The sequence below is a fragment of the Sus scrofa genome, chromosome 8 (genome assembly GCF_000003025.6).
Source record: "Sus scrofa isolate TJ Tabasco breed Duroc chromosome 8, Sscrofa11.1, whole genome shotgun sequence".
NCBI classification, from domain to species: domain Eukaryota; kingdom Metazoa; phylum Chordata; class Mammalia; order Artiodactyla; family Suidae; genus Sus; species Sus scrofa.
The window spans coordinates 73,923,219-73,936,852 of NC_010450.4; the positions used below are offsets into that span (position 1 = coordinate 73,923,219).

Below are 13,634 nucleotides of genomic sequence, written 5' to 3' on the forward strand. Positions count from 1 at the left end.
AACTAGGAAGCATCGACTTCCTGAGAGAGAAAGAGGGAACTGAACCTAGAGACATCAGATATTTCTGAAAAAGTCTATAATGTATTTTAAATGGTATAAGATTTGTAATTGCTCCCAGTTTTTCCATCTTTTTATCTCCACTACACCTTCCCCGTCCCCATGAGAACATGCTACAAAACAAAGCGTAGTTTGCTATTAAAAAAAAAAAAATCAACAATGAATCATTTCATAGCAATGAGAATAGTGCCTCAGATCAGATTGTGTTAGGAAACTTTGTGTTCCTGAATTATCCTTGTAGCCAGTCACTAAAACTGCACATTTTTGTAAGAGCTGCACCCGTGGCATATGGAAGTTCCCAGGCTAGGGGTCGATACACAGCCACAGCCACACCAGATCTGAGCCACGTCTGTGACCTACATCACGGCTTACGGCAATGCCAGATCCTCAACCTACTGAGCGGGGCCAGGGATCCAGCCCAGGTTCTCATGGATACTAGTCGGGTTCATTACTGCTGAGCCACCATGGGAACTCCTAAAATTACACATTCTTAACTAAATAACCTGTGAGAAGTTAGGAAAAGCTAAACGTGGGGTTGGGTAGGGTGGGGTGATGAGGGGAAGGAGGATTCAGAGGATCAAAGATAAGAGATGGATTTGGTGAATAAATGTAAGCAGTTTTAAGTGAAACTCATATCTTATAAATGAAAAAGAGTTGATTCATGCAATCAGTCAATAGGTATTTATCAAGGACTTACTGTGTCTCCATTCCATGATAAATTCTTCAGGTTTAAAAACCTGCTGTGAGCTGTAATGCCTAGATGGAAACTTGGACGGCAAGCATTTCCAAGTACTTAAAAATATTTCCCCCATTATATTGTTTGTAATAAGAAATATGTGAGAAACAACACTTGCAGAATCACAAATAAATTCCTTTCTCCGAAGTATTGCTGAGGGGTGAATACTGACTGATTTTTATGACTTCAAGCCCGTTTGCCTTTGTGTTGTTAACGCATGTGAAAAATTCCTGCTTGTCATTACAAGGTGTTTTCAAGGGAGTTGGAATTCTTTTTCACTTTTTCAACCTGCTCTTGTTTTCCTAAACCTCATTTCCTTAGCCCCCACCATTGAGTTTGAAGAAGCTGCATACCAAGTCCGGGAACCCTCGGGGCCAGATGCCACAGCCCTTCTTAACATCAAGGTGATCCGCAGAGGGGATCAGAACAGAACATCCAAGGTTCGCTGCAGCACGCGGGACGGCTCAGCCCAGTCTGGTGTGGATTATTACCCAAAGAGCCGAGTCCTGAAGTTCAGTCCTGGTAATTGAGTGGCAATCCAAGTTGTGCTTTTTACTTTATTAAGAGAGGCAGGAGTTCCCGTCGTGGCGCAGTGGTTAACGAATCCGTCTAGGAACCATGACGTTGCGGGTTCGATCCCTGCCCTTGCTCAGTGAGTTAACGATCCGGCGTTGCCGTGAGCTGTGGTGTAGGTTGCAGACGCGGCTCGTATCCTGCGTTGCTGTGGCTCTGGCATAGGCTGGTGGCTGCAGCTCCGATTAGACCCCTAGCCTGGGAACCTCCATATGCCTCGGGAGCGGCCCGAGAAATGTCAAAAAGACCAAAAAAAAAAAGAAAAGAAAAGAGAGGCAAAATCTTACATTTAAAGAAAGGAATGAGCAGAAAAATGAAAGACATATAATATTTCCAGTAGCACAAAGTTATTTAGTAAGCACACCTTTGATTTGTAGGAGTCTTTAAAATTTTTAGTGAGCAAAAATGGCATGGAAAAAGAAAAAGAAGTGCCTTACTTTAGAACATCCTACGCATTTTGGCTCATTCAAAAGGGATTTTTTTCTTTTTTTAATTGTTAGCCTATGATTCGATTGAGCAATCGGAGCATTTGATTTTTTAAGCATATACATGACAGTATCCTTCAGCAAACATTGGGACAAACCACGGTGCTGGGTGCTTCAGGGATCACTAAACCCAGAAGGACAAAGCTCCGTGCTCAAGGGGTTTAACATCTACTAGGATATGCTATGCAGATGAGTCAGGATAAGAGAGAAGGATGGGATTCAGGTCCCAACTAGCTGCTTAACTGCCTGATGCATTTATTTCATGGAAGGTATGAGACAGAGGAATTGAGTTGCATGCTAGGCTTTTTCACAGAACATTCTGGAGCAGTGCAAGGAGAAAAGACTGGCTTAGATGGAGTCAGAAGTGGGTGAGAGTGATGCAAGTCCTCTTCAGAGATGTCTTGGCAAGTGGAGGGAGAAAAGGACCCCCTTGGACATGGAGGGGCACCTCTGTATGTCCCTGTCACACCTCCTGGAGTTTCAAAGGGCTTTCAGCTCCATTCCACATGCATCTGGATTGTGTTTAGAGGGAAGGAGGAGGCGCTTCCTCCACACCCTCACAAGGACCTCTCTTCTGAGTGTCTTAACCTTTTCCTTTTCTGCAGAAGGATCTGGGGGAAGGTAGGGCTTGGAAGTAACCCAGCCCAGATGTCTATAGGAGGGGAAGAAGGAGACCTTAACTATTGCCGGGGGTGTCTGCACCTTCCAAGAACAGCTTTACAGAAAAGGGGGTTGTTCTGGGCTCTAACCCTCCCATGCCAAGCCGCCAAACCTTACTTCGTCGTCTTTGCAGACATGCGCTTGGTGGGTAGCCTCTGAGCTATTGCTTCTTGGGAGACCGTTTTGAAGGATCTCTGTGTACAAGCCCTCCCAGCTACACAGGGGCTCATGCCTAAGTGTAAAGGGGAAAGAAAAATTAAGTAAAAAGTCTCATAACCAGGATGGAGTGTATTTTGGATCATAGATTTTTATTACTGCCAGCCAGTGTCAGACAAGGGCTATTAATCCTCATATAGAGTTGAATAGTAAATCTGCAATACGGAGCCTCCACTGCAGGTGGAATTTGGCCTGTAAAACAGATTCCTCCTCACTTGAGATGGGGCTAAAGTGATTAGCAGCCCCTGCATTTATAGCAAACTTTTGAAAGGAAAGGGCATATTTTTACCTGAAGCCTGACTTAAGTGGGTCACTAATGAGGGCCTTTCCTCTCTTTGCTCCATCCTTGGCCAAGGTGTGGATCATATCTTCTTCAAAGTCGAGATCCTGTCCAATGAAGACCGGGAATGGCATGAGTCTTTCTCCGTAGTCCTTGGCCCAGATGACCCAGTGGAGGCAGTTCTTGGTGACGTGACCACTGCCACAGTGACGATTCTAGACCAGGAGGCAGCCGGGAGTCTCATCCTGCCAGCACCACCCATTGTGAGTTGCTCAACCCAAAGGATCGCTGCTTTTACGACTTAGTGATTTGATAGGCAGGACTTGCAGTGCTGCATGTCTTCATTTTCCTGACACAGTGGTTTTCAACCAAGAGCGAGCACTCCTCCCCAAACCCCTCGTTCCCATCACCTCCAGGGGACATGTGGCAATGTCTCGTGACCTTTGTGGTTGTCATGACCATCACACTTGCTGCTGTTAGCATCCAGAGGGCAGGGATGCTGCTAAATGTCCCACGATGCCCCAGCAGCAGAGTTACCTGGCACAAATGTCAATTGTGCCAAGGATGAGAAACATTATTTTGAGATTAGAGTGAGACCAAGCCATGTTGATGCCTTAATCTGATAAAGACAGAAAGTACAATACAACTGATCTTCTCATTTCTTTGGTGGGACCTTGAAGAGTAAAAAAATGCTACTACCCCATATCTATTATTTTACATGCTCACCACACACCGAGAACTAAGTGTCTGCAGAAATGTACCACCCAGCCTCTCAGCTTGGGGACGAACAGGATGAATGGGCCAACTCTACAGTTAGGAGGAAAATGCCTGGAGTGGCCAAGGGAATTAACCCATTGGTTAAACTGGGTTAAATAATGAAGCAGTCCAAATAAGTCTGATAACCTCCCCTGACTCCTAAAGTAAAAGGATCATTTGCAAATGTGTCTCTTCTTAGACCACGAAAGAAATATATTACCTTTATTATATCTATTTTGCCAAATGTGCAACTGCGTACCATTAACCATTCAACGCAACTTTAGTAAACTGCCTTTTATGATATGGTTTTGGTTACAGTGCACAGGGGCAGGCCAGTATCTTTCACATGAGGGAATAGGGCTCCGATTTGGGAACGAGACCAATAGGATAATAAAGCTCGGGAGTTCCTGTCGTGGAGCAGTGGTTAAGGAATCCGTCTAGGAACCATGAGGTTGCGGGTTCGATCCCTGCCCTTGCTCAGTGGTTTGAGGATCCAGCGTTGCCGTGAGCTGTGGTGTAGGTTGCAGTTGTGGCTCGGATCCCGAGTTGCTGTGGCCTCTGGTGTAGGCTGGTGGCTCCGGCTCCGATTCAACTCCTAGCCTGGGAACCTCCATATGCTGCGGGAGCGGCCCTAGAAAAAGGAAAAAAAAAAAAAAAGATAATAAAGCTCTTAGCCCAGGGGGAGAGGATCTTCTCCATCATTAAGGATCTGCCGTGTCTTTCAGAGATGGCCTTGTTAAGACTTCTATATTTTAAAGAATCCCTAGGAGTTAAGTGCTTTCGAGGATCTCTGGGGATGGGAGCCTTATTCTCCGACTTTCCTATACCCCCACCCTGGCCTGAAGCTTTGTTGCTCCTCTGCAGGTTGTCACTCTCGCTGACTATGACCACGTGGAAGAGGTTACCAAAGAGGGAGTCAAGAAATCCCCCTCCCCAGGCTACCCGCTGGTCTGTGTCACCCCGTGCGACCCCCATTTCCCCAGGTACGCCGTCATGAAGGAGCGCTGCAGCGAGGCGGGCATCAACCAGACCTCTGTGCAGTTCAGCTGGGAAGTGGCCGCCCCCACTGATGGCAACGGGGCCCGCTCTCCCTTTGAGACCATCACCGACAACACGCCGTTCACCAGCGTCAACCACATGGTAGGTCTTGCCTGGGTCTGGTTGGGGCCAAGAGACCTGGCTTTTCTCTGTTACTCCGGCTCTATGAAATTCCTCAAGGTCTTTGCGTGGCATGTGGAATAAAAATAAATAAGCAGGTGCACGTGCACCCACGGTCTTTGATCCCTGCATATAAGAGGTGATCTGGTGCAGTAGAAAGAGAACTAGGCTAGTACTCAGCCTGTTTACAAACTCAATTCTGCCCATTTTTAACTATGTGACATTAAGAGTCTGGAGTTCCTGTCATGGCTCAGTGGAAACGGATCTGACTAGCATCTGTGAGGACCCAGGTTCGATCCCTGACCTTGCTCCGTGTGTTAAGGATCCAGTGTTGCCATGAGCTGTGGTATAGGTCACAGACGCGGCTTAGATCCTACAGATTTTTCCCTCTTCGACCCACAGTTTGTTTTCACTTTAAGTGCCTCGGGTGGGTGGGGTCACAGCGGGGGAAGCCGTGAGATGTAAAGATAAAGCCTTTGGATAAAGCAGGTCACTCAGGTCCAATGTCTTTGACAGCTTATTCGGAAAGGCCAGACGATTAATTCTTTTGCCACCTAACCTAGATCAAATTTAAATTATCTTCTTTTTATTAAAAAATGTAAATGGAAAGACTTAACAGCTTATCATTTCGTAAGTATTTAATTCTTTGTTCAACAAAACCATGAAAGGGATTTGATCTGATTAGAGCCAAATATACATTTTTAACGGGTACCAAGTACCATGATTTTACCTTAAAATTCAGTCTTCCTTCTTGCAATAAATGGGCGACTACTACTTTTTCTCCAGTTTCCTTTGCCCTATCTTCATTTCTTCAATTATGTATTTACTACCATCGTAGTGTATGCATTTCTGGTAGATGCCTCAGATCCCTTCTGAACAAAGTCCATGTATAAGTAAATAAATAAATAAAGTGTTGGCAGCTAATTAAAAAAATTTTAATGGAAAAATCTTCTTTAATTATTAATGGACTTCAGTGAAAATTGTTTCCATGAGTGGAATTTATAAGTTTGGATGGCTGCTTTGCGGGAGGTCCACGGCACACAGGACTAACTACTCATTAGTTTCTCTTGTTTCATGCTTCCCTATGCATATGGTCTCATAACCTAAAGGGTTTTGGTGACCTATGTGGCCTCTGCCTAGACTGAGTTAAGCACTCTTATGGATTCTGTATGTCTGGGAGCACGGAAGCATCGGTAGAAAGACTTTCAAAGGCCTGGAGGTGTCAAAAGCCAAGTTCTCAGCCTCACATCTGCGTGTTAGCGTACCCCTTGCAAGGCATGTCATAATTAGGTGGGAGCTGAGGGAGGGCACAGCAGAGGGAAGGAAAGAAAACTAAGAACTCCTAGAAAAGAATTATCTTTCCTCTGTGTCCTGACGCTTCGCCCTCAGCAAGAGTGACTTGGAGGCCAGCCAGTCTTGCTGGAAGGGCTGAAAACCGGTTAAGTGGTTCTGATGGGGAACCTAACATACAAATAGAATAGCACCATCCCCGGGAAGCCGTCATCTCTGGGCTCTTGGTCCACCTCTGTCTACTTACCCATTGCCTGACTGACCACCTTGGGCTATGAGTACTCACTGCTCTGCCCCTAGTGCCTGGTTCCTGGTAGGAAGTCAGTACTTAGGTGGTGCATGGATGGATGGATGGATGATGGATGATCTTCACAGATTACCTTGGACCAGGAATGGGTGGTGTCATATCCAGAAGAAACCGTGTGAGGAGCTGTTGAAGTAGTGTACACATTTCTCAGGCGCCTGATTCTTCCTGGTAGGTCCTGGACAGCATTTACTTCAGCCGGAGGTTCCATGTCCGTTGTGTGGCCAAGGCTGTGGACAAGGTGGGCCATGCGGGGACCCCCTTAAGGAGCAACATTGTTACCATCGGAACAGACAGTGCTATCTGCCACACTCCAGTAGTGGCTGGTACAGCCCGAGGCTTCCAGGCTCAGTCCTTCATCGCGACCTTGAAATACCTGGATGTCAAACACAAGGAGCATCCCAACAGGTCAGGCAAGAGGCGGCCTCCACAAAGAGACGACAGCGATAATCTCCAGCTATGCTTAGCATGTTTTCTGGGTGGGACAGATCAGTGAGTGATGCTTCTATAAAATAAGAGTGGCGATGAGTGCTTCAGATAAAGTTTATGTTCTCTGAAGGCCCCCTAAGATCTGGCCCTTTGCCTCTCTCCCTAGACTCATTTCCCCACCTTGTCACTGTCACCTGCTGGTCCACTCACAGAGCATCACCCAGGGCTTCAAACTAGCTTGGGTGCCATGCCTCCACCCTGTGGCTGCTCCTGGCTCCCACTCTCCCCCCGCCCCCTTTCGCTCAGTGGTGATAAATCCAACTGTCCCACTATCCTAGCCCAGGGCATCTCTTCTAGGAACTTTTCCATCACCTCCCCCAATTTAATTTGGGAGCTCTTCCTTCCAGCTTCTCCGGCATCAGTGCCTGCCTCCCTCAGTCATGATCATTATTCATTCTCTGTCCCCACAAGAGGTGATGATGGCAGGGACCATGATTATTTATTTTGTAACCCCTCTGCCCTAAGATAGGGCTTCTTGGCACCTAAGAGGCACTCGCTAAATATCTAGTGAACAAATGAGTAATAACACTGTGTAAATTGTAAGTCACTGGGCAGATGTGCTTTTATTTTTTTTCCTATGTCGTCACGATTTTGATGGAAGATGGATACTTTCATTTTGCACAGCAAAAAAAAAAAAAAAGGAGAATTTGCATATGTTGTACACATTCATAAACCTCATAGTATGTAAGTGCGTGCCTCTATGAGCAACCAAGTTCAGAGAAAGGGGTTCATTTGCATGAAAAAACAGATTTGAATGTGGAGCCAAGACTATGCAAATCCTCCTTTTTCCCTGGCAGAATGAGGTTGATTTTTGTTAAAAAGAAGAAACTAGGAAGTGCCTGGGGTTACTGCTGACCCCTTCCTAGCGAAAGAACCATCCTGTTTATATTCCAAGGTTTGGATTCCTCTTTAAACCATGGGTCTTGTTCTGAGAGATTGCTGCAGAAATTCAAAACGCACCCTCAATAAACATGCTGAAAATTTAAACTTGTACAAGGAAAAAAAAAGCAGCCTCTAAGTACAGTTCTGTGGTGTTGCGCTCTTAACCAATATTTATTAAGTCGTATTTTATTTAGAATTGTATACTACAGGCTCTAAAGAAACAAACAAACAAAAAAAAGTGAAAGAAATGGTCCTTTGCCCTCTTAGTGGGGAGGCAAGATAAACAGAGTCGGAAAACCTACAAGAAAAAGCAGCCATATAAATAAGTCACAGATTTCCTGGTACAAAGGCAACTCAAATCCTGAAGAATGTAGCTCCAGAGAGCTGACTGCAGACTGAGGCCAGTGAGGGCTGGTGGCCTTGCTGGAACGTGCAGAAAGAGAGAGAGGAGGAAAGACTCTTTCATTTGAGGAGAGAGACCTATGAGTAGTGAGATATTACTATTTCTAAGATATGTTCCAGGTGGGGACACTGGCCTTAGAGTTTAAGAGCTCAGTGACGTCTTTTGGGCCCAAATACTTAAAAAAAAAAATATGTGCCAAACCCTACCCAACCTCCACAGACACTCCCGGTGACAGAGAAGGGCAGCAGTACCTGCATTAGTCACAGGGCTTCAGTTCATGCGGAAACAAAGCTTCCCATTTAAAGGAGAAGAAAGCTATAAGGTCATTTGTGGTTGTGATGTTATCTTATACACACAAAAAATCTAGGATTCTCGATTGTTATCAGTCCTGAGTCTGGAGGATCCCCTTCCTCAGGGCGGGGGGTGGAATGTGGGGGATGGGCTAACCCTACCTGTACATCAGACCCTCACCTTCAGAGAGAAACCCTCCATGGGAAGCTTCAGAAAACAAATTGGTAGATTACCTGGTGAAGACCAGTTGAGTTATGAGAAAGACATGTACCCGTTAACTGCTGGGAGCGGGCACTGAGTGAACACCTCTTCCCACCCTTTGTCCTCTTAGAATCCACATTTCAGTGCAGATCCCGCACCAGGATGGAATGCTGCCGCTTGTCTCCACCATGCCGCTGCACAACCTGCATTTTCTACTCTCCGAGTCCATCTACAGACACCAGCACGTCTGCTCCAACCTCGTCACCACCCGGGACCTGAGAGGCATCTCAGGTGAGGGAAGGGTGCCCTGCTGGTTTGCCCGGCCCCGTGCAGTGACCCTTAGGGATACGGCTAAGTGAACCCTGCTTTTCGTGTTTTCTGGTCTTCAACATCTGCATGACTAGTGGATGTCCTCCTTAGCAAGCAGCCAAGCAGAGGCAGCTTGGACAGTGAAGTGAGTAGGAAAACACAAGGACCCGGAATCAAGCTGACAGGTTCAAGTCCTTATTCCATTCCCTGTACAACTGAACACAAATAGCGGATCTCTCTGAGCCAGGTGCTTTCTTATCTATACCATGAGGATAACAATTGCTACCAATCTGGGGCTGGAATGCATCAACATTTTTAAAGCCCCCGTCGTGGTAAATTTTAGTTCGTTTTTTCTCCTCTATTGGGATCCGTGCTCTAGAATTCCACTGTCTTGGCATTTTAGAAAGCTCAAGTGCAGATGTTAGATGTTGCAAGGTGGTTCTCCTTGAGCAGGAGCTGAGGTGGAGTTTGGGGTGCAAGCTGTTTATTAGGGATCAGCATCTCCTAAAAGGAGGCGAGGATGGCAGGATCAGGCGGGATCGGGGGGGGGGAGTTAGCAAGCAATGGGACGAGCAAGCCATCACCAGCTCTGCCGGGAGCCCTGAGGAGAGCCCATCCATCCCACTTGTCCTACTTCAGCCCCAGCGGACAGACCTTTCTACCCCACTTTGCTCAGTCACTGGACACCAACACTTGAGCTAGAGCGTGACCTTGGGCTCCGCAGCCACAGCAAAGCTGACAGATGAGGCCATGCACCTCCGTGTTCCCCACCGCAGGCATCTTACGTTACAAAGAAGCCTGTCCATTTCCATTCACCTTAGCAAGTGCATGTGAACTGTGCACTGCCTCCGTTCACCACAGATGAATCCTGTAACAGTGTTTTTTGAAGATGGAGAAGCATTCAGGTGCTCTTCCATATTCATTAAGCCTCACTTTGGGCAGGGATGGTCTTTATACAGTAGAAATGAGTGGAGTGTAAATGATTCATAAATCACCATGCTATAGATGAAAGTTTCATTCTTTATAGTGCAAGAAAGACTGTTTCTAGGCTGAAAGTTTGCACTGCTTCCTACTTAAACACAATTAAATTCAGTACATGGTCACTGAGACCCTAATCTTTTTGGAACAGGGGGCTGGGCGCTGCTCTCAGACAATCTGAGAAATGCATCCGCACTTTCAGAACAATATAGTTGTTCTGCGAACTACACGAATTTGAACCCTGGTGTTCTAAAATTGTATCCGTATCCAGCTCTCTGCTGCATAAGGTCTTTAGTAATTTAGAATAGTTCAGTTGCTTGGCAGCATTGGATCCAATAATTCTTGCCTGTAGGAGGGGAGGTTTAGTCAAGCATCATTAGGGAGCTATTTACTCATTAACACAAAATGAAGACTTTTTTCTCCAAGAGTTCAAAAACCATAGGAGGCGGGGGAGGTCGTCAGAGGTTTGTTTGCTGGCTCTCCATAATTTTTTTAAAGATCGGTCTTAAACATAATAATTCATCAACAGATTTTCTGTGTAGTAAATCCATTTCTTCAAAGACTGGTTGTGGGGAGTTCCTATTGCGGCTCAGCAGAAACTGAGTATCCAATTCGTATGCACGAGGACACGCATTCCATCCCTGGCCTCTTGCTCAGTGGCTTAAGGATCTGGCATTGCCGTGAGCTGTGGTATAGGTCGCAGATGCGGCTTAGATCCCACATTGCTGTGGCATAGGCCGGCAGTTGTAGCTCCTTTTGGTCCCTAGCTTGGGAACTCCCATGTGCTGCAGGTGCAGCCCTAAAAAGCAAAAAAAAAAAAGACTGGTTGTGAAGCACACATCCTGGCCAGGTGTGACAGGCAAAGCTTCAGAGTATTTGCCTGGCCCAGATTCTCAGGGCCACCGAGCCCTGGCTTCTTCATATGTGGTCTTACCTGTTCATCTTTTCTTCCCTGGTTCCTGCAGCCTCTGTCTGTGCAGCTAGTCACTCTATTTAACATGTGGCAACAGGCAGTTGTCAAGGTACCCTTGCCTTCTGGCCCAGCGAGCCAGTGTGGGGAGACCTGGGCTGCTCTATCAGTAGGCTCAGACGGAAAGAAAGCTCTCTTGATGCCAACAGGACGCATCCGCTATCCCTGCCCAGCTCCTGGGCAGCTGGCGAAAGGCAAGTCCACAGACTGGGTTACTATTCCTTGCTCCTTCGCCCCCGCAGAGGCAGGGTTCCTGGACAACCGGGTCTACGACAGCACGGCCCTGGGCCCTGGCTACGACCGCCCCTTCCAGTTTGACTCCAGTGTGCGGGAACCCAAGACCATCCAGCTCTACAAACACTTGAACCTCAAGAGCTGCGTCTGGACATTTGATGCCTATTATGACATGACGGAGCTGATTGACGTCTGCGGGGGCTCAGTAACAGCCGACTTCCAGGTGGGTTCCCGGGGGCCTGTGCACACCATGTGTCATGGGAGACCGTCTTCCTGAAGTACTTCAGCCAGTGCATCACATCCAGTCACCCCCAGAAGTGCGCCACCCAAGGGAGTCTTACTTTTTTTAATTGAAGTTAAGTTACAATGTTGAGTTAGTTGCAGATGTACAGAAAAGAGATTCAGTTATGTATACATATATATGTGAGTGTGTATCTATGTATACACACACACTCACATATATATTCTTTTTTCAGATTCTTTTCCATCATAGGTTACTACAAGATACTGAGTATAGTTCCCCGTGCTATATAGTAGGGCCTATTTTATATATAGCATTTTATATTTAGTAGCATGAATACATTAATCCCAAACTCCTAATTGATATCCTCCCCTCTCCTACTCTCTCCTTTGGTAACCCTAAGCTTGTTTTCTGTGTCTGTGAGTTGAGAGTCTTCTCTATAAGTCCCTCAAAAGAGACCTTAGCAGCACTGTGGCTAGAGTGAGCCCTCCAAAGTCCTCTAAATCAATTAATTGGAAAATGCATGTGGACAATGTTTAAATTACTATGAAGAAAATTACTATCTGGCAGTCATTTATAAAAATCCAGTAGTGTTTACTTCTAGGTGATATATGCATATATATCACATATTTTACATAAAAATATAAATATTTTCTTTCCTTCTGGGTATATTTTGGAAAGGCAAAAAATCTACATTTGACGGAAAGGCTATTACTAAGTAAAAGTGTTCTCTCCACGAGGAGAAACGAGTCAGAATGATAGCTGGGGCACCTGTCCTCCAGCAGACAAGGGGAGCCCTGTTGTCCCAAGCATTCTGGAGGAAACTATTTCAAACGCCTTGCTTTGGTACCTATTCCAAACCGATGCCTGACAACCCTCACGACAATAGGTAATTTTTAAGTGATGGTTAATAGAAGAAAATATGATAGCAAGAAGTCATAGTCATAGGCAGACAATGATATCAAAAGGACTAGGTTAATACATCCTGGTGGGAAAATTAATTCTAAAGCAGATTCTACCCCATTTTGAGTAGTTAGCCCAATGCACTAAAAAAAATCAGATGTTTGTTCTTCATTTCACCTTAGGTTTAACCACACTGAAAGAGGGGAACCCGTAAAGGGACTAGGAGTAATCACTGTGGGGAAGTGTCTTTGATTAGTTTTTCTTTCCTTGAGATGCCTCTCATTTTGTATACACTACCGCCCTCTACTGAATAGAATTTTAAGACAGTCTAAGCTTTTCTTTTCTGTTTCTGCAGTTGCATAACCTACATTCACTTTCAAAAATGTAAAACTCTGTGATTATCTCCGCCTCTAGCCCCTCAAAAATCAGTATTCTCTGTTCCCCATGACTTTAATTACAGTTTTGGATATTTTTATTCAGAATATGCTTAAAAATCTCAAAGACAAGGAATTCTTTTTATATATGTCCCACTTCTTAAACCAACACAGAAGGAGTATATTCAAAGAACTCCTTTATTGTTGTCTGTTTCTTTAAATAGTTGAAACAGCTAGTATATGGTGGAAATAATATAGAGCTTAGAACCAAGCCCTGGTTCATTTCTTTATCAAATATCAGCAGAGTTGGATGAGACCTAACCTCTCGGAACCTCATCTGAAATTGTCACTAATATTCTCAATGTAGGAGGACATACTTTTTTTGTGTGCCAGTGCCTGGCACAAAATAGGTTTGCAGTAAATATTTGTCAGGGTTTTTTGTTTTTAAAGATTAGTGAGTTATATGAGGGTGAAAGAAGAATATACAGAAATAAAGGAAAAATTAATTTTACTGGCCAACTAGAGAATTTATGGAGGTTTTAATATCAACAATGACGAGATCAGAGCAAATGTATTTAGCAAAACCTGTATATTAAGGGGACAGAGCATGGCATTAAAACCAGATAAAATCTGGAAATTTTCTATCGAAAGCAGAGTAAGGCATTCCAAAAAAGATTTTGAAATGAATATAGAATTAGTGGAGTCTTTGGAACATGTGGAATCCAATCTTAAAACCCTTAATAACATTGGATATGAAAAAATACTTCAGAAAAATTAAGGTTTGATGTCCTAAATATTGGTAAATATTGAAAGAACCTGAATATTTGGTTCTTTCACTTAACTA

General features: G+C 45.0%; 1 protein-coding gene across 3 annotated transcripts in view; it reads left to right on the top strand.

Annotated features, from left to right (window-relative positions):
- The window catches only part of FRAS1 (Fraser extracellular matrix complex subunit 1), a 457,087-nt gene that overhangs the window by 420,851 nt on the left and 22,602 nt on the right, over nt 1–13,634 (top strand). For all 3 annotated transcript variants that reach the window (XM_021100604.1, XM_021100605.1, XM_013978814.2), the window contains 6 exons: nt 1,115–1,315; nt 3,083–3,270; nt 4,628–4,903; nt 6,691–6,923; nt 8,912–9,072; nt 11,281–11,495. In XM_021100604.1, coding sequence (XP_020956263.1) covers nt 1,115–1,315; nt 3,083–3,270; nt 4,628–4,903; nt 6,691–6,923; nt 8,912–9,072; nt 11,281–11,495 — 1,274 coding nt within the window. The remainder of the gene's footprint in view (nt 1–1,114; nt 1,316–3,082; nt 3,271–4,627; nt 4,904–6,690; nt 6,924–8,911; nt 9,073–11,280; nt 11,496–13,634) is intronic.